The sequence below is a fragment of the Hyperolius riggenbachi genome, chromosome 3 (genome assembly GCF_040937935.1).
Source record: "Hyperolius riggenbachi isolate aHypRig1 chromosome 3, aHypRig1.pri, whole genome shotgun sequence".
Lineage (NCBI taxonomy): Eukaryota > Metazoa > Chordata > Amphibia > Anura > Hyperoliidae > Hyperolius > Hyperolius riggenbachi.
Genome location: NC_090648.1, coordinates 174902860 through 174927303, shown reverse-complemented (window position 1 = coordinate 174927303; position 24444 = coordinate 174902860). Strand labels below are relative to the sequence as shown.

Here is a 24444-nt window from a genome sequence, read left to right as displayed (position 1 = left end):
GCAATTGTTACCCACAATGCACCACTACTGAATATTCAAATGATCTCTTGTTCCAGTTTGTGAAGAGCACAAATTACTGTAAGAATAATTGTAATTTTGCATCGAGAATCCGCAATTATGATGCAATGCTCTCTACAGAATTTTTTTTAATTTTGTATTTTTTAGAGCCGGGGTGGCATGAAAAAAAAAAGTATCCGGATGGGGTATGATGGGGGAATGCAGTGCCAGCACAAATCTGCTTACAGCGTAGCGGGGATGATGAGGAGGTGAGCCGATGACAGCAGAGTGCTCACCAAAATTAGCTGGGTGGAACATTCGGCTAAAAGAGCCTGGGGACAACACTGCATTGTGAAGTCGCAATGCAAAATCATAATGCGGATTTTAGCAATTAATAGCAAAGTCACCCATACTTGCTATCCTTACCAAAATTGGATTCCACTTAACATGCGTAGCAATTTTGGTAACTATAGTATGTATGCTTTGCTATTGCACACAAAATCAACTAAATTTCCAAATCCTAATTACATTTGGCTGTAATGATGACGTTTTACGTGACATTTTGCGTAATCTTAAGCAGATTACGATCACTAGCCCTAGTATGAATTTTGAAGGGACATACAGATAAGTTAATTGGCTTCCACCCAAATTGACCCTAGATTGGCCTTAGACTACAATACATACGCTACACTATACATACATAGATGTAAGATTGTGAGCCCCTCTGAGAGACAGTTAAGTGACAAGACTATATACACTGTACAGCGCTGCGGAAGATTTTCATGCTATATAAAATACAAAAATAATAATCCTTCCAAACACTAATGAGCAGATAGATGCTGTCCAGTCTATTAGCATCCATTTCCAGAAGCAACATTATATACTGGTTAAAAAGTCTGTCTACAGCTGCGGTCATACTGAGATGAGCCACAAACTATATCGCCCATATCTCAGCACCCGTCTCCTCTCTTCCAGTGTGGCAGCCCTCCATCTCAGAGGTCACAAGCCTTTGGCAAACTGTGTGCATCTTTACTTAGTGTAATGGTTAAAGGATACGTCCAGGCAGATTAGAAAAAATCAAAATACACTTACCTGGGGCTTCCTCCAGCCCCTGGCAGCTGTCCTGTGCCCTCGCCGCAACTCCGGTGGCTCCCGGTGTCCTCCACTGCACAGGTCGGCTTCTTGTGCACGCCACTGCGCAGGTCACGTGGTCTGGCCGACATCATCAGGACTGTACTGCGCAGGCACAGTAGTTATGAGACTGCGGAATACAATCCTGATGACGTCAGCCAGACCACTTGACCTGCATGGTGCAGCACGCAAGAAGCCGACCCGAAAGTGGATTTTGATTTTTTTTAACCTGCCTGGACGTATCCTTTAAGGGCTCTGCCTCTGACACAGGAGACCGGGGTTTGAATCTTGGCTCTTCCTGTTCAGAATGCCAGCATCTATTCCGTAGGAGACCTTGGTCAAGACTCCCCAACGCTGCTACTGCCTATAGAGCGCACCCTAGTGGCTGCAGCTCCAGCGCTTTGAGTCCGCCAGGAAAAAAGTGCAATATAAATGTTATTTGTCTTGTCTAAAGATATAGCACTGTTCTCCCCAGGCTCTTTTAGCCGGGTGCTCCACCCAGCTAGTTTTGGTGAGCACCCGGCTGTCATCGGCTCACCTCCTCCTATGCTGTAAGCAGAGTTGCAAACAGAAGCACCGGCCCTGCATTATCTCATCACGCCCCATGCCACCCGGCTGGAAAAAAAAATTCTGGGGAGAACACTGTATAGAGAGTCCCTGGGTTACAAACCTCCCGAGTTACAAACAACTGGCCAATACTAACTGCATGACTGTTGCAATGACGTCACTTCCACACTGGAGGAGAAAAAGAAGGAGAGCACATAGATCTTGTCAGAGCTTCGTGGGATTTTCTTCAGCAGTGAGTAAATGACACAGAGGGACAGGGGAAGACACTGGAGGCACAGTGTTCAAACTTACATGTTAATTCAACTTCAGAACAAACCTACAGCAGGTCTCATCTGGTAATCGGGGACTACCTGTATGCATTCTTTTCTTTTTTGTTATGGTGTCAGATGTCCAGGTGATTGACTGCAGCTAAAAATTGCAATGCAGAAATACACAGCATAATGTTTGTATCCAATTTTTTTGTGTTTCCTTTCATTTCAACTTGAGATCAAATACCGAAAATGCAGCAATTCTGTGCGTATGTTAATCAGCAGAATCGCACCTCTCTAGTAGCAATGAAATGGCCCAGTTCACATCAGCTTCCTATAACAGGCCAGCGCAATGGAATCTCGAGCAACAAATGCCTAGCTCAGCAGGTGCAGTGTCAGTCCAGAACCAGTATGTAAAGCTTTTCTTTGTTCACCTGGTCTATTTTCAAGCTCAATACAAAATCTGCATTATTCTGCACCAACTCAGATTTATTTGCATCCCATCATCTCTATTGTACTACAATCCAACTCCAAATCTAAAATGTCCTATCGGGACAAAATGTTACCCTTCATCAGCTAACAAATCTGTCCATGTGACCGGAAGCAGCTACATTGACGTGTGGGGCTGCTGCTTGGATCAGCATCACCATGCTCCTCAGGGCAATATACACTGTAAAACATTCCCTGGCAGATTCAATCATCACTGTGATTGGAACTGCCAAAGATTGTTGCCCCAACAATAAAGCAAACAATGAGCAATGTGTGCTAATGCTAGATCTCTCGCCAATCAGACGTCGATACGATACACAGCAGATCTCTGATCAGATGCAACACGCTAGATTTGTTCTCAGACGAGGAGGCCAGTCGAGTCCGCCTCTGGTGAGAATGTAATGTGGGTATGGCGATCTGATGCATACATGAGAAGTCCTGACTGCCAGATCATTTATTCTGAGCCCTGGCTGAGGGCGGCTGCATACAGACGCTAGATGGATGAAACAAGCATGCAGCTAATCTTGTCAGATTGGACAATGGCTATCATTCATAAAGCATTTCCACATGCGGAAATGCTTAAAACAGCTGACTTTCCCGCACACGTAGAAAAATCTGCATTCATAAAGGCTCCTTCCGCATCAAAAGCTGACATTACCGAGCACAGCGATAAATCACTGCCTTGTGTGGTGATTATTGTAAAAAATGTAGCAAAATGTTAATTCATAAAGATCACCGCAAGCGGTGTGAGGTCGGGAAGTACCGCTCCCTCTGATGTGGCGATAACAATGTGAGTGAATGGAGACACACAGACCTCCCAGGCAGCTGCAGCAGAGCGGAACACGGAGAAATGTATCAACTCGGCAGCTTCCGTGTCTCCACAAGCCTACCGCCAGCGTAGTTCGGGGAATCTCCGCACTGCTACCGCACCTGGATACCCTTTTATGAATCAGCAGCCAGAAGTCTAAAACACTGCCAGCGGTGTTTTCCCGCACGGATTCTCCATACCGACAGCACTTTCATGAATGATAGCCTATTTCAGAAACACCTGATCTGCTGCATGCTTGTTCGGGGTCTATGGCTAAAAGTATTAGAGGCAGAGGATCAGAAAGACAGCCAAGCAACTAGTATTGCTAAAATATGGCAGCCTCCCTAAGCCTCTCGCTTCAGTTGTCCCTCCTGTACACCATGCTAGGCACAAAGCAAATAACCACATCCATCTGGCAACAATCTGGTCACTTGCATTAAGTTGGATCCAGTAGACCAGGTCGCAGAAGATGGAGATGCCACTACACAAATCACAATGATCACACATGATTATTTAGGTCATCAAATGTTTGACATGTCACTCCATTAGCCAATCCCAGTTTACTATTCATGTGGCATGATGCCATAAATGTCTCACTGTCCTCCGATACATGTACACTGTATGCTACATGCCAGTTGCATTATACAATACACAGAAACTCTGTTCCAAGTATCAGTCAGCAATCCAACACTCTTAGGCAAGACTTCATTGCTCAACACATTCATCACCAACAACAAAATCTGCTTTGTTTCTTCTGCTATAATCAATTACCTCTCTGAAATCCAGTCTTAAAGGTAAATATATACAGTGTTCTCCCCAGAAATTTTTTCCAGGCGGGTGGCATGAAATAGTAGCTGGGTGGCATGAAAAAATAGCTGGGTAGGGCGAGATGAGAAAATGCAGGGCCGGTGCTTCTGTGAGCAACTCTGCTTACAGATTAAGAGGAGGTGAGCCGATGACAGCCGGGTGCTCACCAAAGCTAGCTGGGTGGAGCACCTGGTTAAAAGAGCCTGGGGGAGGGGGGGGGACACTGTATATAGTCCATCTATAGCATTCATTTGCTGTACTGTTTTTATTTTTATTTTTTTATTTTAATCAGAAACATGAAATAGTACAGGGTGGAAATGAAAGTGAATATTGTTTAAGTATTTAAACAAGATGGAACAGAAAATTAAAACTGACGTAAAATGCCATACACTTTTTTTTCCTTAACATTTAAAGGGGGTCTGAAGCGAAAATTAAAATATAAAAGACACTCGACTAAGAAGAGGGAAGGCTCTGGGTCCTATAGAGGCTCCCGCACTCCCCGTTAGCAGTCCATGACCAGGCTTTGGAAGCACCGTACTGTGCAGGCGTGAGCGCCCTCTCTCTGCACTTGCATGTGCGCAGTACAGAGCTGTAACGATTAGGTGCTGCAACTCAGACGTCTGATTATTTGTGATCTGCAGAATCACCAATAATACAGACGCCATACCTGATTACGTGGTGATCTGCAGTATCACCAATAATACTAGTATAGCTAGCTGAGAGTAAGGTGTGGTGTTTGGTGCAACAGTATACACTTCTCCAGAGGGGCTGGAGGGTCTACCAACACAAATAACAATACCTTTACCAGAGGAACTGGCAAAGTACTAATAATGAAAGAATTAAAGAAGTTTGGTTAAACCTTACCAGAGGAGCTGGTAAGGTACTAACAGCACAAATGACTGAATAGTTTAACTAGACCTTTCCAGTGGAGCTGGTAAGGTACTATCAGTCACTGGAGCTATGCAAGTAATTCTGAACCTCACCAGAGGGGCTGGTAGGTTCCAATAGCTAGAGCACCTCACCAGTGGCTAGGGCCCACTGGTGAGTAGAGTAGTCAGACATGCAAGGTTTGATAACAGGCAGGAAGAGATAGTACGAAATCGGCAGGCGAGAGGATAGTTCATATCAGGCAGATGTTCAGTAGCAATAGCAAGGTCAGAGAGTAGCCAGAATCATACACAGGTTATCAGAATACAATGTAATAATAACTAACTATAGATAGATTTATATCGCAAACACTGCATATACATCTATCATCAACAGGAACCTCACTAGGTCTGAGCGCTAACACGAGTGTATTCGCAACAGCAGACGAGTTGCCAATGATCCGTGAAGGCTTAAAGGGAATGTCACTTACCTGGGGCTTCTACCAGCCCCATGTAGCCATCCTGTGCCCTCGTAGTCACTCACTGCTGCTCCAGTCCCCCGCTGGCAGCTTTCTGACCTCGGAGGTCAGGGCCACATTGCATACATTTTTACGCATTCCAGCTAGTGCAGGAACAAAAATGAGGGTCCTGACACACCGGTTCTTGCGGTTTGTTTTATTGTTTTGTTTTTGTAAACTGCTTACATTAAAATCAGGGAAAGATTTTTCAAGATATCATGATAGCGCCAATTTTGCCGTGATTTTAATGCAGGTCAATGGAAGGGGTTTTCTTTGTTGTTGTTTTTTTTTTTAAATAAACTCCCCCCCCCTCCCCCCCAAACGCTCTCCAGTGTGTCAGGACATGAAGGCTCTGTTCCCACTCATTTTTTCTGTGCATTTTCTGCACAAGAAAACTGAGAACTAAGGTTTATCAATGCAATGTTTTTTCACATGCAGAAAAGCAATTGACAGCAATGCAAAACTGTCAGACAACTCATGCAGAAAACCTGACACAGAAAAACTGATATATGAGTGTGGATCCAGCCCAAGGAATACTCCTCAGACCAATCATTCTAGCCGATACATGGTTTTCTGACTGGCAGTGTGATGCTGGAGACAGAGAAGCTCTGATGTGATCACAGCAACTGGCATATGAATCATTACTGAGCTGTGTCTGGCTAATGCAAATAATTAGTCAGTGTTCTGTATCCACAGAGACTGTGAGAAGCTGACCACCTGCGCACAGAGCACATGCTGGAAACCTTGGCAAGGCAGGATTTCCAGGCAGACACCGATGACATTCGCTGCATTTTACCATCATTTCTCAATACAATATTTCTATTAGAAAACATATTCACATTCACAACAGTGTCCTGAACTCTATCAGAAGTATGGAGACAACGTTCCCACCACTCATGCCTGCAGAAAAAGTCAAATTAGCAGCTAAACTGAACAGACATTTATAGTTCTTGTGTTAAATTACCTGGAGATAATTGGAATATAGAAAGGGTACACTGAATAGTTTTTCTTCAATTTAAGTTTATCATTTCTCAATTTTGTTTTATTAGGCAAGTATGAAGACTTGCATATTTGGCCTGGTCCGCGCCATGCCCATATTAGGCCTGGTCCGCGCCATGCCCATATTAGGCCTGGTCCGCGCCATGCCCATATTAGGCCTGGTCCGCGCCATGCCCATATTAGGCCTGGTCCGAACCATGTTCATTTTTCCTGCAATGTGGAAACACTCGCACAAGTCGGGGGGGGATCATCCTCATTGAATGCTTTTCCCATTTACATGAAGAAAAACTTGGATATTTCTTTTCTGCACGTCTGTCTGTCTGTATTTTTGTATTTAAATGCATTATTAGTGAACTAGTGAACACCCATGGGGCTTTATTCACAAAGTGAAGTGCCGTTCACGCGGACTTTTGCGCGCGCAAAGTGCCGAGATCGCGCGAATCGTGGCACTTTGCGCGCGCAAAAGTCCGCGAACGGCACTTCACGTGCTAACTGTTCAGCACACCCGTGCTAAACAGTTTGCATGGCTTTGTGAATCAAGCCCATGGTGTGCATTTAAAAATACGCTTGGAGAAGTACCTGCCTAATACACAGCTTATGGTCTGAGGCCTTAATATCAGTGGTGCTCCTGAGCAGAATGACTAATAATACCATCTTCATTTCAGAATCTGCTGTTCTGCAATCATATGGAGTGGCAACTCTTTGGATTAATTAACTCCCTGTTTCCTGTCACAGACAAGTAGTGCATAATATTCTTCAACAATACAAACCTGATCAAACTAAAGCCCAGTACACACTTTCAATTAGGATTGGCCAATCACTGACAGATTTGTATCACCCCCATGTATTATGAGGATTTACCTACACAACCTGCTCATAGTATTCAATATCTGTTGACCCGCATACTACATGGAGGTGGTAAAATTGGTCAGTGATTGGCCAATCATAATTGAAAGTGTGTACCAGGCTTAAGGGTGTATACACATCCAATTTTGATTGGCCAATGATGGGGGGGGGGGAAGGTTTAGGCCAAGTTTGCACCAGGGCTGTGGAGTCAGAGTTTGAGTCGAGGAGTCCAAGCAATTTTGGGTACCTGAAGTTGGAGGTTTCATAAACTGAGGAGTCGGGGGCAGATGATTTTTGTACAAAATCCACAGCCCTGGTAAGTATTATACTAAGGAGTCGGAGTCGAGGAGTCGGAGCCATTTTGGAGAGTTGGAGTCGGTGGTTTCATAAACTGAGGAGTCAGAGTCTGAGTTGGCATCGGATGATTTTTGTACCCACTCCACAGCCCTGGTTTCCACTACGGACTTGGCACCTGTGCTGCATGCAGTTCATTTTTTTCCCTGCATATGAATTCAGAAGCAGCCTGAGATCAGTAGGCTGTAATTTTGAATTTTCATTCAGGGAAACAGAGGGGATTTGCATAGAGTGAAATGTGGCCTTAGTAGAACAGTCCTACAAATGGCCCTTCATAAAAAAGAATAGGACCTATCACTGTAATCTCACTGTAAAGAAATACGTGTCAAAGTTCATTTTATGTATTATGACTGAGTTTTATAAATACAATCGTTTTCCTTCATGAAGTCACCTGGAGAATTATAGTGATGACTGTCACTAGGGAAGTATACATACAAAGGCTAATGATAATCCCACTGCACGGACACAACTTCTGTTGGCTGAAATGATTATTGCAGATCATGGAGGGCAAAACTGAATACTTTCCAACTGTGTGACTGATTGCACTGCTGGTCAAAACAAACAATTGTTTCATTCATCAAAAGTGTCATGTTTGTAAATACCATTTAGGGACCATTTCCACTATCGCGAATTCGCATGCATTTTTGCATGCAAATTCGCATAGCAATACAAGTGAATGGGACTGTTTCCACTTGTCAGGATTCCTTTGCAGAAAAAATTTGCATGGCAGAGCCATCAGAATTCGCATACTGCTATGCGAATTGCAAACAATGTATTTAATAGGAAATTCGGATGCGGTTTGGGTATGCGAATTCGCAAAGAAACAATGGAAAAACACACCAGCAAACACACCATGGTTAAATTCTCATACATCGTCATCCATGCGAATTCGCATAGACCCGCATGCGAATTTTTCCCGTGACGATTTCCACCGCACAAGTGGAAATGCAGCCTTATACACTTCATGCCTTACTTTCCCAGAATGCATTGCACACATACATACTGGTACATAGCTACTTCAGTCCCAGCTATTTTAACAGCAATTCATTCTAATCTCTAAGTGGCTAGGTTATCTAAAATAAATATGCCCAAATTGCACTTTTATCTTAGGGGAAGTATTTATACTGGAAGCAATCCAGCAACTCTATGGACTATAAAGATTCTAGTAGTCTATTATATTCTAAAAAGAAAGCAGTATGTAAACATAGGTTGTCATACACTCTGGATGTGGCCATCAGATAATTCTTCTCAGAACTTTATCTGATCATAGAGGGAACCAGCCACATACTGTACACAGACTTTCAATACATTTCAGAATGAAATGTATTGAAAATCTGTGCGCACTGCCTGCCAGGTCTCCTCATCTTTGTCCCAATAAATGTGCACACATGACCTGGGGAAGTCTTCTTCAGCAGCATTCGGTAGAAACAGTCACCCTTAAGTTGCCTAGTTCTGCCTAATAGCAAAAGTATGGTCATGTGGGCACAGATGAAAAAAGTAAATGTTCCTTAGTTAGGAGCAGTGAAAGAATATATTAAGTATTGGGTGTTGATCAAAGCATGCATATAGATCAAATCAGTGCAGGGCTCAGCAGCTCTAGAGGTTACCCAACCATAGGTTTATATCTTTGTTAACCCCCTTGCCGTTCCAATTCTGATGGCAAGGGGGCAGCGCAGCACTTTTAAAAAAAAAAAAAAAATTAAATCATGTAGCGAGATAGCCACTGACAAGCAGCATCCCCCTACCCACTCCGATCGCCTTCGGCGATCAGAGTAAGCAGGAAATCCCGTTCAGAACAGGATTTCCTGCTGGGCTTCCCCGGTCGCTATGGCGACGGGGCGGGATGACGTCACCAACGTCATGGACGTCGGGACGTCAAAGGGAATCCCGATCCACCCCTCAGCGCTGCCTGGCACTGATTGGCCAGGCTGCGCAAGGGGTCTGGAGGGAGGGGGCGGCGCGGCGGGTAGCGGCGAATCGGTGGCGGCGATCGGAATATGCACGCAGCTAGCAAAGTGCTAGCTGCGTGCAGTAAAATAGAAAAAAAAAAAATTACAAAATGGAGAAATCCTTCTGCGCAGGTTACCCCGAGCTGAGCTCGGGATAACCGGCAAGAAGGTTAATGAAATGTGAGAATATTACTGATGACCCCTTGCTTGGGATCTGCCTGGCATACAAGATACCTTATATACTCGAGTATACTCTAAATTTACAGCACAAAAAAATGTGCTGAAAAGTTACCCCCTCGACTTATATGAGAGTCAGTGGAGCAGAATAGATGGTGGAGCAGGTTTTGGTACTGGCTGCTCTTGCTTTGGTGATCCTGCTCTTGCCAGTTGGCTCCCTGCTGTGTCCGTGCCCCCCACATCTCCTGCAACATGGTGCGCAGAGTGCGCTGCTCAACACTACCTGTGTCCCCAGGCTTGTGGAGCAAGCAACGTGTCAGCGGTGACACCTTGCTTGTTACGATCAGAGATTCTTCCTGTGTGGCAATCGCTGTGTCTCATATCTATGTCGTCATCTAGTGGCATCTTGAGACACAGCTGCATCATCCCTGGGGCACATCTGGCTACTGTGGAGGGGGGCTTGGTTTCTTATTTAATCAACATAACTTATGTAACTTAATGACAGTATGTTTGTTTAAGCTAGAGTTCCTCTTTAAATACTCCATTTCTTATTTCATGATCAAGCAAATCCTATAGCAATGTACATTATCAAAATGCAGGCATCAGCTTTAAGGGCTTGTGCACACCTAAGGCATTTTGCAGATTTTTTAAAGCGCTGGCGATTTCAGAAATCGCCCTAAAAGCAATTGTGCAGAGATTCCTTTTGAGAGTGTTCTCATCTGACCGGTTCGATTCCAATCCGCTCACCAAAGCGCTGCCTGTACCATTTTCTGAGCATTTTGGCTCAATGGAAGGTATAGGGAAATCGCACAGCGCTTGAAAAAGGGTTTTGTATAGCGATTTCCCCAGCGCTTTCATAACGTCAGGAAGTGCAAAAACGAATCGCTCTGCAAAAGCGCTTAAAAAGTGCTTTTATGCACAAAGCGCAGGGAAAAGCGCTGAAAAAAAAGCCCTCAATAAATCGCTTAGCGCTTGAGATAGCGCTGGCGATATATGACGTTTACAAAGCCTAAGACAGTACTGAAGAGTTTCCTCCATGATTGGTTGGCCAGGTTTTTGCAGAACAACGAGAAGAGACACGCCCAGTTAGTGCTTTAGGTATCAATATTCCGCATACAGTTACTTGCTTTTCCAGCAATATTGTATATAAATTAGCAATTAGCAAGCAGCTTACTTATTGCCTGGAAAAGAAACATTGATGAATCTCAGGAACGAGTCTAGTGCTCACATCCAGTTTATAAGATACTTTCAGTAACATAGTTGCAGCATTCTGACAAAATGTTTCATTTCACAATAAACACTCATTCCTTTGAGAAACGGGTTTATATTTTTAGTAACAAACAAGTGAAATCTATATTTCTGCCAGTTTTTCTCATTAGAAGATTGATTTTTTTTACATGCCTACATTTCCACTTTAAAATAATTAGACCATCATATCCAATACCATCAAGGATTAAAATAGACTAGCAGTATTTCTATATCTCTCTCTCTCTCTCTCTCGTAAAATGAAGAAGCTTAAAGAGAACCCGAGGTGGGGTTGAAGAATATTATCTGCATACAGAGGCTGGATCTGCCTATACAGCCCAGCCTCTGTTGCTATCCCAAACCCCACTAAGGTCCCCCTGCACTCTGCAATCCCTCATAAATGACAGCCACGCTGCTGACAAACAGCTTGTCAGAGCTGGCTGTGTTTATCTCTATAGTGTCAGTCTGCTGCTCTCCCCGCCTCCTGCAGAACTCCAGTCCCCGCCTGCATCCCTTCCCTCCCTGCTGATTGGAGGGAAGGGACGGGGGGCAGGGACCGGAGCTATGCAGGAGGCGGGGGAGCAGCTGAGACTGACACTACAGATGTAAACACAGCCTCACAGCATGGCTGTGATTTATGGGGGATTGCAGAGTGCAGGGGGACCTTAGTGGGGTTTGGGATAGCAACAGAGGCTGGGCGGTATAGACAGATCCAGCCTCTATATGCAGATAACATTCTTTAAACACACCTCGGGTTCTCTTTCAGCACTGACAGATCGCTAATGTTGAAGAGGATCTGTACAGAAAATAATTTAATGATTAAAATTGCTATTTTTTTATTTTTTTTTTTACACAAGGATTACTTTACAGATTATATAGTTAGTGTTTGCCTATTGTAAAATCTTTCCTCGCCCGAGTTACATTCTGACATTTATCACAGGTGGCGACATCTTTAGTGCTGTCAGGTCTATCTCTCCAGAAAGGTTTGTTTACTTTGTTCCGAAGACAGTAGAAATAACACCTGATTCCCGAGAATGCTCTGGGAGAAAAATTCTGCATAGCTAAACAACCTAAGCTGTGACATCACTAGGAGGGCAGGGCTACATACCAATATATAGCTATAGGAAGTATTTGTTATGCTGAAACCAGGATAATGAATATAAAAATGGGTATTCTGAATAGTGTATTACATTCTAGTATATGTCACTACAGTGCCTCTTTAAAGGGAAGGTCCAAGCAAAAAAAAAAAAAAAAAAAAAAAGAAGGTCTCACTTACCTGGGGCTTCTACCAGCCCCATGCAGCCATCCTGTGCCCTCGTAGTCACTCACTGCTGCTCCAGTCCCCCGCTGGCAGCTTTCTGACCTCGGAGGTCAGGGCCGAATTGCATACATGTTTACACATTCCCGCTAGTGCAGGAACATTAACACATACATTTTTACGCGTTAGTGGTGCAACGCGTACATTTTTGTTCCTGCACTAGCTGGAATGCGTAAAAATGTATGCAATGTGGTCCTGACCTCCGAGGTCAGAAAGCTGCCAGCGGGGGACTGGAGCAGCAGTGAGTGACTACGAGGGCACAGGATGGCTGCATGGGGGGGCTGGTAGAAGCCCCAGGTAAGTGAGACCCTTTTTTTTTTTGCTTGGACCTTCCCTTTAAGGAAAAAATGCTTGCCTGAGAAAATGACCACAGTTCGGCAGAGAAGTCTCACATCCACCTCTAGCGTTACAGACAATAATACAGGTTAGAACAGTTATGATATTTCCGCTTATAGCGTTTATTTTTAGCCATACGAGTGAGGTCACCGGCCCCTTCAGCATCTCATATTTGCATACCTCTGACCTGAAACTCTTCATAGCTGCTCCCTTGCGTTCAGCACACTTCCTTCTTCTGAACAATCCAGATAAGAATAAAGGTGGCCACACACGATGCAATAAAATGATCCGATTTTACAGTAATTCGATAAAAACGATCGTATCTCTCGAAAAAAAAATCAAAAGCTTTTTTTCATTCGGCTGAAAAATCCGATCAGATTTCCAGTTTTTTTCGATTTAAATCAATCCGGAATGCCAGATATTTCTCTTCAATTTCTACTAAAGATTGTATGGTGTGTGTTAGATTGTCAATTTATTAATATACACACCCTAGCAATTTTCTCAGGAGTTTCCAACCATTTTTATCATAATTGCGGAAAAATTGAACATAGGTGTGTGGTACATTGGTCATATTTTTGAAATGTTACAATCAGTCAGAAAAATTGATTGCAATTCTGAAATTGAACAGATATTCAAAACAAATTGTATGGCGTGGGGCCACCTTTAGAAATGGAGAAACCCCACACAATTCAGAACACTTCACCACCTTGCCTATACTGCCATCTCACTACAACAGCCTTTGTATGTCAATCTTATCACCGTCCTCCTGTAATCCAGTGAGGCACAATGCAGCCTTACCACCTTGGCAGCTGTGCTTTCTCTTACAAACTTGGTTCTCCAGGGAATAATGTAACCTTTATAGCCTGGAGCTTGTTTGCAATTGAGGTTAAACTGTAGGTCCACACCGATTCCATGACAGCTGCAGTCCTCTGCATTGGTGTGGAAGCCAACCTAAGGGCTTAAACCAACTAGCAGCCTTTTCTAAGCACTAGTGATTTGAAAAGCTCTTGCTAATGCTATGCTATGGGGGATTTTTATAAAATCACATTGCTCAAGTGGGATCACATCCATAGCAGTACATTAGCAAGAGCTTTTCAGATCACAAAGTGCTCAGAAAATCGCTCCTAGCGGGTTCCAGGCCTAAGATTACGGATGGTCAATGAGATGCAAATAATTTCAAGTTGATGCAGGATTATAAATGTATGCAGCTTGAAAATGGACCAATTACATTTTACATGAGCAGGATTTGATTAGTTCATGCTGCATAAATTTGCACATAAAATTCGCATAAGGCTGCATCAACTCAAAATTATTGCATCTCATTGACCATTCTTATGTAGGACATCTCCAGAACAGGGAGGGTCGCTGAATCTCTATGCCAGTATGTCCAAAATGTAGAAACATCATGAAAGCCAAATAATTGCCAGGATTGCCAAGGCAGCAAGGCTGAATGCTGTTTAAATTACAGCAATCCACTAACCCCATCTTTGCTTTAATGTATACTAGGATTAGCCAAAGTCATACTAATGTATATTTTGTGATATGAGGCAAGCAGGCCTCCTGCAAACTGCCACTATATGCTCACACAGAGCACTGCACAACACTATATAAACACTGCCCTATCTATAAATACACACTTACACATTCTGCAAATAAAATTTATTTCTGGCTGCAAACACAGCTTGTGCTCTATTCCAGCCACCTACTGCACTATGGACAGCACACCAAACATCCAATATTAACCATGTTTCACAGCAAACCACAGTGTCCTCCAGGTTGGTTTCCAGGCAACAAATAGCAAAAACCAGGGACCAACAGCAGCTGTAGGTGGTGAGTCACATCCTGTTAATATCACTTTGTCCCTACATCACAATACAAAGACTTCCTCTTAACAGGTCTCCTGCGAGCAGTCTGTGGCAGAACAGAACATGTAAATCTTCTGCACACTCAGCACCTGCACTATACACTGCGAGGACATGCATGAGTGCCGAGAGAAACTACAATGTAAGGAACTACAGAAGAAACAAACAAGAGCTATTTTTAGATGTGACACCTGTTACACCTATGACTGAAAAAAAGTGTATAGAACTATTTCAGCTCTTACACAGCTGAAGGGCTGCAGACCAGAGGTCTACTATCAATCTTCTTCAAAATTGATGTAGGACAAATAGTAAACTATATAAAGAGTTTAGGTTTTGGCTTTTTTTTTCTTTTGCATAGATGAACCCTCTCCCCTTAAAACTATAAACATAGCAAACAATAAAAAAAAAAAAAAAAAAAAAAAAAAAAACACAAGTATCTAAAATATTGTCACCCAAATCACCATGTCATGATCTCACCTTTCCCTTTATTTATGTGCTGCTTATCACAGCTCTGGTCACTGGCCTAACTACACAGCCCAAAAAATAGACACCCCTTATTTGAAAGTAAACCAGTCCAACAGTGACATAATGCTGAGTTGCCCATAGAAGTTCCATATAAGCTCAGCTTCGGACGACAGTTCTCACAGACAACTTCAAAATGGCGAAGACAAAAGATTTAGGTGACTTTGAATGAGGGATGATTGTCCATGCAAGAAAATGCTGGTGCTAGCATCTCTGAAACGACCAAGGATTTACTCACCCATCAATATCTCTGGCGTTTAGAGAGAAAGTGACAGTTGAGAAGAAGAAGAAGAAAAAAAAACCTTCAACCTATAAGGACTATTCTGGTCAAAAAAGGCTGGTAAATGAGACAGATGAGAGGCTGTGAGTTTACAGTAGCTCTCTGGCCAGAGTCCCGTATATACTCGCAAGCAAGCCGAATTTTTCAACCCCCAAAAGTGGCCCAAAAGTTGGGGGGGGGTCGGCTTGTTTGCGAGTCATGGGTAGGTGGGTGGGTAGGTGCTGCCCCTCCCCGCTCCCCCCGCGGCCGCCGCTACTATTACCTTAAGCGGCGCCGCTTCCTTTATCCCCGTCCTGCTCCGATAACTAACTCATTCACAGCAGCACGCCCCTCGCTGCTGTGATGATGGAGGAAACCATAGAGAGCGGCTTCCTGTAGCGGCGATGCCGTTACTATGGGAACCGCTCTCTATGGTTTCCTCCATCACAGCAGCGAGGGGCGCGCTGCTGTGAATGAGTTAGTTATCGGAGCAGGACGGGGATAGAGGAAGCGGCGCCGCTTAAGGTAATAGTAGCGGCGGCCGCGGGGGGAGCGGGGAGGGGCAGCACCTACCCACCCACCTACCCATACTGGGGCACTATGCTAGCTATACTGGGGCACTATGCTAGCTATAATGGGGCACTATACTGGCTATACTGAGCACTATACTAGCTATAATGGGGCACTATACTGGCTATACTAAGCACTATACTGGCTATACTGAGCACTATACTAGCTATACTGAGCACTATACTAGCTATACTGAGCACTATACTAGCTAAACTGGGGCACTATACTAGCTAAACTGGGGCACTATACTAGCTAAACTGGGGCACTATACTAGCTATACTGGGGCACTATACTAGCTATACTGGGGCACTATACTGGCTATACTGAGCACTATACTAGCGATACTGGGCACTATATTAGCGATACTGGGCACTATACTAGCTATACTGGGCACTATACTAGCTATACTGGGCACTATACTAGCTATACTGGGCACTATACTAGCTATACTGGGCACTATACTAGCTATACTGGGCACTATACTAGCTATACTGGGCACTATACTAGCTATACTGGGCACTATACTAGCTATACTGAGCACTATACTAGCTAAACTGGGGCACTATATTAGCTATACTGAGCACTATACTAGCTATACTGGGCACTATACTAGCTATACTGGGACACACTAGGGGAATAAGGCGGCCAGCATTTCCTACCCCCGGCTTATATGGGGGTCAATCATTTTTTCCCTGTTTTTTCAGGTGAAAGTTGGGGGGTCGGCTTACATGCGGGTCGGCTTGCTTGCGAGTATATACGGTAATTTAAGATTAACGCACATTGATTAGTACCGTATATTCCGGTGTATAAGGCGACCTCCCAAATTTTCCAGTTAAAATATAGAGTTTGGGATATACGCGCCGTATAAGACTATCCCTCTTCCAACACACACTAAAAAAAAAAAAATCATCATATGCTGGTGCCATGTATGAGCAGATACTAATGCTGTACTGTATGTGGTACCCAGTATATAACAGTATATAGGCGACTGGCTGGTTGGATTGGTCAACTCTCTCTCTCCCTAAGTTTGGTCAGCTCTCCTCGTCTACCTGTTTATCAGAGCGGTATGGAAGAATAAATCACGCTGTGCCCATAACACACGCCTCTTTCACCAGTCTGGCCCACCCTTGTATTCTTTTTAAAGAAACTGGAAGTAGAAATGCCAAAAATGGGCTATGTGGGGTGGGTGGATCTTTGCTGGACTTATGATGCTCTTCGCACTACGATAGGGCGGGGCACAGACAAAGGAGTCTGAAATCACACACTCAGCAAGTCTGTGTTAGAGGAAGTCTCCTGAACAGTATTTGTTAACCTTAATCAAGGTGCTTATGCTTATGCAAACAAGCTCTGCTGCTGGGTGCCTGTACAGGACTAGGACACCATTTGTTTGTGGGCTTTTTGTTTACATATGGAGGCATTTTCAGGCCAAGGTATTTCACTGTCTTTGAAAACTAACAACAACCTTGTGCACAAGCATTTCCTTTAAGGTGAACAAATGGCTATGGAGCACAGTTAGTACAAATACTGTAATGAATTGTGTTTTTGTAAAAACAAAGGCTGGCGCATATCTTTCTCAGAAGCCTCCGAGGAGTCCTAGTCTGACTGTCAGCAAGAGCAGGTCATGTGGTCACAGACATCAGCTGATATCTTGACTTCAACAGGCCAATACAACAATGGCAAGCCTTTCTCTTATGTTCTTTTTACACAACATCTGCTCTGTAGGCTTCACACACAAGAGACAAAAAAGAAACTGTAATAATTTTGAATGTTTGTGTGAAGGGTCACATACAGGTCAATATTCTTACAGCAAGTCCAGACTAGACGCAGTAGAATGCAGACCTTAAACATTGCACACTTGCTCCTATAGGGTAATGTGACAAGCCAGAATGAAGGATAATTACATTGGAAACAAACGCCTGATAAACAGCACAGCCACTGTTGAAAACAAAAGCAATACTGAATAATTCACTATTCATGAGCTTGATTTACGGGACAGCCATGTGACTCCAATACCAATATTTAATGGCATGCTATGCAGGCAAAAAAAACTGCCATGTTATTTTCGAAAATTACGCAATGCATAAACAAGAACAAGAATTTCATGAGCTGCAGAGATCAACAATTCAGAGTGAAAGTTAATTTACTGGTTAAACAACAAGCTTTTAAATGATGGCTAACAGCAGGAGTGTGAAATAGCCCATAGCAACCATTGACAAGGCAATTAAACACACTACAGATAAACTAAACTGATTATACATTTGATTTGTTACTATGGCTACAGAACATAATTTTCCTATTAATTGAGCTCTAGAGAGTTTAACATATTGTTCAACTTTACCTCTTTGCCTCCTCCAAATGACAGAGGTATTCATAGGCCACATTCTGACGTCTCCTCTCATCCATCTCCTCTGCTGTAAGCCTTTCATCGTCCAACACAGCTGCAGAAAGAAGACATTAGGGGCTAATGTTAGGAAATTGGAAGAAAAGGAAAACAGGGCAATGTCACACATAGGAACCACATTCTTTCTATCATTGTTTGCATCTAGGAACATAAAGATACTCCCAAGTTTAACAATAAAAGGTGGTGTTCAAAATGATTCATGCATTACAGATTGCTTGTGAAGTGTTTCCAATTAGCCATCATCGGCAATTAGCTGTCAATTAGGTCATTGCTAATAGATTAGTTATCTTTCTTTTCTATGGCACTGAATCTCAAGGCCCATACACACGTTATATAAATGTTGTCCCCCTTGGCCCCAATCGCTGGGCTGAGGCTGTACAGATGCATATTTAGCCTGCAGGCTTTCGTTGCAGTGTAGGGGGTGGAGAGGCAATGGAGTGGAAAAGATGTGACATCACGCAGCGGGCGGGGAGAAGGGGGGGGGGGGGACAAAGCTATTGGCTGTTGCTCTGCCAAACTGATCCACCTAGTGGGTCGCTGACCAGGAGGGGGTCAGGGGCTGCTGTACACATGCCAGATTATATTGGCAGAGGCTGTTGTCATCGGATACCTCAGCCGACTGAAGTCTAGCGTGTGTACAGGCCTTTATAGCTAACCAAAAGTCAAAAGACAAATTGAAGCCAAAAGATAACGACTATGTGTGTAACACACCTATATTTCTTTCCATTACAAATTGCAAGATTGTTAAAATTGTGCAACTTATTCATTGCATAATTCAATTAATACTGCACTGCTGGCAAATAGCTTGTCCGGCAGAGTGAGAAAGAACTTTAATAGACTTTTCCTCATCCACAGTTCTTTTGATATACAGTGGAAACTTCGTTTGCAAGCATAATTTGTTCCGGAATCATGCTTGTGATCCAAAGCACTCTTATATCAAAGCAAATTTCCCCACAAGAATTAATGGAAACTGGGATGATTCATCCCACAATCCAAAAACATTTATAGAAAAAAAAAATATATAAGGCCCGGTTCACATTAGCGTTCCCTATCCGGATTTTCCTGATCTGATACGGACCGTATACTGTACAAACGGAACGTACGTTCCGCATAGCAATGCAAAGTCTATGCGGACGTTCACACGTGTCCGTTCCGTATAGTACGGAGCCGGCCCGGATCCGGACTCCGGACACTTTTCCAACATGCGCTATTATTTTTTGGGCCTAGATCTCCGGCCCACGCACCCGGGCCGGAGCCGGACCTGAGCCTGACAGCACCATCAGGAACACAGAAACCAATGGGGAACGGAAGGCACAGAACACACTGCCTACAAAAACCTGACGTTCTACCCCACTTCCTATGCGTATCCAAGAGGCCATTTCGGATGGGGACACATGGGCCAAGCATGTCTGGAGTGGAGCAGCAGTGACAGACGTGCTGGAGCTGTTTGGCAGAATGTCAGAGGTGGAGGTGAGGCCTACAGCGGAGGAACCTGATTCTACAGGTGCACCAGGTGCACCTTCTGCTGACCCCAACATTTTTTTATTTAAATTTCACTATTTTTTGCCCACGGATCCGGATGGCAGCCTGATGCATGCCTGATACAAATGGACCGGATCCGGATCGGAACAGTACGGTTCTGATCAGGATCAGGTCCTGATCCGATCAGGATCCGGTCCGTTTACTTGCCAAAACGCAAGTGTGAACTGGGCCTAATACGAAGTGCTGTACTGTATAAAGTCAAATGTAAAAAAAGGCTTTCACTATAACTTTAGCTTCTTACACACTCTAATGAGTTCTGGGTCACCATTAGCTTGCTGGTAAATCTGTACCTCTGGGTGTTTCAAGCCCGACTTCATTATTCATTATTATGGCTCTGTACAAATTAACAAGCTGACACATCATTGCATTCCAGCAGTTCTGGAGGTGTGTTCAGCTTCTAAGGGCAACAATGGATAATTTGCATGTATTCAGCAGTGATGCACTGGGAGACATCTCGGAGCCAACTCCAACCTGGATTATCGCAAATTCTTTCTGTTTTAAGAAAGCAAACTTTAGTTTTCTATAGCATTTTAGTAAGGGGGCTTTTAGGACCATTGTAGCCCCTCACACACTCCAATGAGTTCTGGGTCACCATGAGCTTGCTGGTAAGTCTAACTAGAACTAACAAAATCATTGTTCTCTATTGGCTCACCCCACCCTTTTTGTGTGGCTTTAACAATAAACGTATCCCATGAAAGAGGCTTTTGCCTTCTTTTGAGGATTTCATGGAAATGTGACATTGTACAGTCCCTAAATTCAGATCAAGTACAATCCTGCAGTGCCAAAGGGAAAAGAACCATCAGCTCAGTTGTAATGATGTGATGGGAACATACGCTCTTTGCTTGTGTATCAAGATGCTGCTTGCTTATCAAGTCAAACTTCCATTAAAAAATTAAACTAGTGAATTGAGATGCGGGTTGACAATTTTTAACATCAGAAACGAGGACAGATGAGTGTTAAACTAATCACCTGCTTTAACCAGGCAATGAGTCCTATTGGTTAACTCAGAAAAGTAAACACTTTGCCCCTTCATTTTATTAAAAAAAAAAAACTTATCTGGACAGCATCAGACTCTGAGCTGAACAATGCCAGCCTGCATGGCCCATGACAGAGAGAAGTCATTAGGAAGGGGTAGGAGAAATGTGCATGCCTGATCTATAGCTGAACAGCACCATTCCAGGAACAATTCCTGGCAAACCATTTACACAAAATCTCCTGTTTACAACAAGAGAAATACAGATAAAGCTGCACATAAGTAGGAGAAAGGAAACTGCAGCAAACACAGATCATAGCCTCCGCTCAGCTAACACACAACACTTCCTTTCACGTATCTACAACAAAATCAGTGTTTACTTCCACTGCAAAAAATCCGCAATAAATGTTGAAAAAAAAAAGAAAAAAAAAGAAAGAAATTGTATGGGGCAGTTTGAGTATGGGGCAGAAATGAGTATGGGGCAGTTTCCCAAAGCTATTTTAAAGTACATGGAAGAAAAATATACATAGCTTTGGTCGTGAACCACAAATGGCTATTATGTGTGACCTTGGCATTCAACAAAGCTTCCATCTGAAGCAGGGGTCTAAATTCGCGGCCCGCGGGCCATTTACAGCCCTCGATACAATATTTTGTGGCCCCCGCCGGCAAAAGCGACACGGAAGCGAACTATTTTTGCCTATTTTACCTTATAGTTCGCTTCAGTGCTCCCAAGTAATTCGCCGCATCCCCGCCGCTAAACGAGGGCTGCAGAGCCCCCAAATCCCCCGGGCAAACATCCACGACTGCGCTGAGGGACAGTGCTTCCAGCTGTAGCTCTGCCCCTCCTGACGTCAATCGCCACCTCTCCCCGCCCCTCTCTGTGAAAGAAGAGTGAGAGGGGCGGGGAGTGAGAGGGGCGGGCAGAGGCGACGATCCACCGTGAATGACATCAGGAGGGGCAGAGCTGAAGCTGAAAGCTCTGCCCCTTCCAGGAAATGCCGGCGGATTGCCCCCCAGTGATTTGGGGGCTCTGCAGCCCTCGTTTTGCGGCGGGGACACGTGAACTCCCTTATGCGGCCCAGCCTCATCCTGACTTTGCCTCCTATGGCCCCCAGGTAAATTGAGTTTGAGACCCCTGATCTAAAGTCAAAGGGATGTCTAGAGCCATCTATGAATTATTTCTATTTCCTAAAGGTTTTTTGATACCGGTAGTTACGGTATATAGGAAGAAGTGTAAAAAAAAAAAAAAAAAATCAAAGAAACTGTAGTAAATAGGGACCAGGTTGGCTCTAGGGGAACTAATAGCTACAAGTCAAGACAATATTAAGATTTGATTAGCTGCATTTGAAATGGGGTACCCACCCAAAAACTTTATTAAAATGATTGAGCTTATCCCTCAATCTAGCAGCCAACTGGCCCACTTTATAAGCCAAGCGGTCTGGATCAATATCTTTCCCTACACTGGGCAGGACAGTCCTCTTTGTAAATCATTTCTGAAACATTATGCTAGATTTTCTTAAGATGTAATCAGATCAGAATATTCCAGCATTATGGATTACCAAAATGACTGAACTTTCCACAAATCGATCATACACTGCTTTACAAACATGTCATCTGTGTGATCCTACACTCAAATATAGGCACGTTCTTTTGCTCTACCATAAGGCTGCTTTCACAGTGGGACGTTACAGGCGTACGTTAGACTCGTATTTGGCTGCGTTCGGATGTTTGCACATGCTCAGTACTGTATTTTTTTTTTTTTATTTGCCGCATGCGCAGTTTTCACTTGCTAGTATGCGTCAAAAAGTATGCATCACGGACGCATCAAGAGACGCATAACGCGGCTCTATATAACGTCCAACTTCAATACTAACATGCTAACATTAGGGGCACGTTATGCGACCTTAACGCCGCATCTAACGCAACGTCTTAGTGTGAAAGAGCCCTAAGGAGCTCACGTAGGCATAATCATAGCTCTGCCCAGGGTTTTTCAGATTCCAAAGGCCAATGATTGGCAGTGGGCCGCTTAATTAAATCGGCAATCAGGTGATCAATCACCAGTATTGAATCTGATGAATAGTTGGACCAGCCTACCTGTGGAGCAATGTTACTGCAGGAAAATACTTGGTAATTGGAAAGGTGCGCGTTGTGTGGACAAAAAGCAAAAAGCTGCCCGATTATAAAATAGTAGCAGTAGGGAATTGTACCGTGTTAGCCATCAGTAAAAGCAAGAAGTTTTAAATCAGGATGATACCATTTATTGGCTAACTAAAAATAAATAAAAATAAGCAAGCTTTCAGTAAAAATGCATATTGGAATGCGAACAAAGGCAAACGCTGAACAGGCCATTCACTCCTAGTACAATCAAAGTATGCACTTTTTTGCATGCAGCAAAATGCATGCGATTTTAGCAAGTGTGATCCCTGCATATGGAAATGCTTTGTTTCCCCAGGAAAATGTTCTGCACATCAGACCAGTTCCCCATGGTTGATAAACTATGCCCTCAGTTCTATATATAGTACAAGCACTATTCTACATTTCTTACCTTTATTAATAACCAGAAATATAAAAAATGGACACACCATAAACCTGTGACTACTGGGTGAGGCAGTTTGCACTTACTGTGTTGTGTCGCTGTACTCTCTTCTACCAGCTTGTCCCAATGGCCATTACAGGCAATAAAACATGACACTGCCTGTGATGCAACGGAAGTACTCCAATGTAGAAACTGCAGTCTTACCATGTGACTTCCGCAGTAATCCCGGAAGTTGCATATTAATTCTTTTATCCTTGGGTAGCACTGCAGCTAAAACACGCAGTGCAATTTTTCAGGGGCAGAGCAATCATTCCAAATCCCCCCACACCAAGTGTAAAAGTACTAAAGTGTGAACTGTGCTTGTGTTGCCAGTTACTGCTGTTATTTCCTTCCAGTGATTGATAATGTATTACGCAAGGGCAAAATCATCTCAGCCCGATTTAGCAGGTGAGCCTAGAGCATGCACCTGGAACCATTTTGTCATCAGTGCAGCCACTGTCAGAGATCACCCACTTGAGCTTTGTTTACCTGTGCTGTAAATGTATCAGTTCTATCAGCAATAGCACAATTCTCTAGCTTGTGCCATAATTACTTCTCATTTGGTATAGAAGCAGGAGGAAGGAGTAGATGCTGACAGTGCTGCCTAAGCTGCTGACAGCATTGTTGGGACCAGCATGTATGATGAATGCTGCCCCACTAGTGACCTTTGGAAGTCCACACACAACTACACCCTTGTTTGAAAATTGAAAGACATTCTAAATCTAGGTATTGATCTAATGCCAATATAGTGCTTTACTGATCGTTGTCACTCGTGATGCAGTAAGAAAGAGTAGCAGGTATCAGTTTACATACAAGCAGAGATGCCTAGCCTCTTGCTTCCCATTCACATACTCTTTTCTGTAAAAAAGGAATCAGCATTTTTCTTTTCATACAACAAGGTCAGCGAGGGCAGCTTTCACGATTCTCATCAGTGTATTGCTTTAAAGGGACCCTGAGCAGAGGTAAAAAAAATATATAAAAAAATAAAAATTAGGAAAAATCGGGACTTACCTGGGGCTTCCTCTAGCCCCCCCCCCCCCCCCCTCTCCGTGGTTGCACTGGCTCCGTAAGCCTTGCAACTTTGG

At 43.6% G+C, this 24444-nt stretch overlaps 1 protein-coding gene across 1 annotated transcript in view; it reads right to left on the bottom strand.

Moving 5' to 3' along the window:
* The window catches only part of LOC137563182 (ras GTPase-activating-like protein IQGAP1), a 180306-nt gene that overhangs the window by 114323 nt on the left and 41539 nt on the right, over positions 1–24444 (bottom strand). Inside the window, 1 exon segment of the mRNA XM_068275319.1 lies at positions 18207–18306. Coding sequence (XP_068131420.1) covers positions 18207–18306 — 100 coding nt within the window.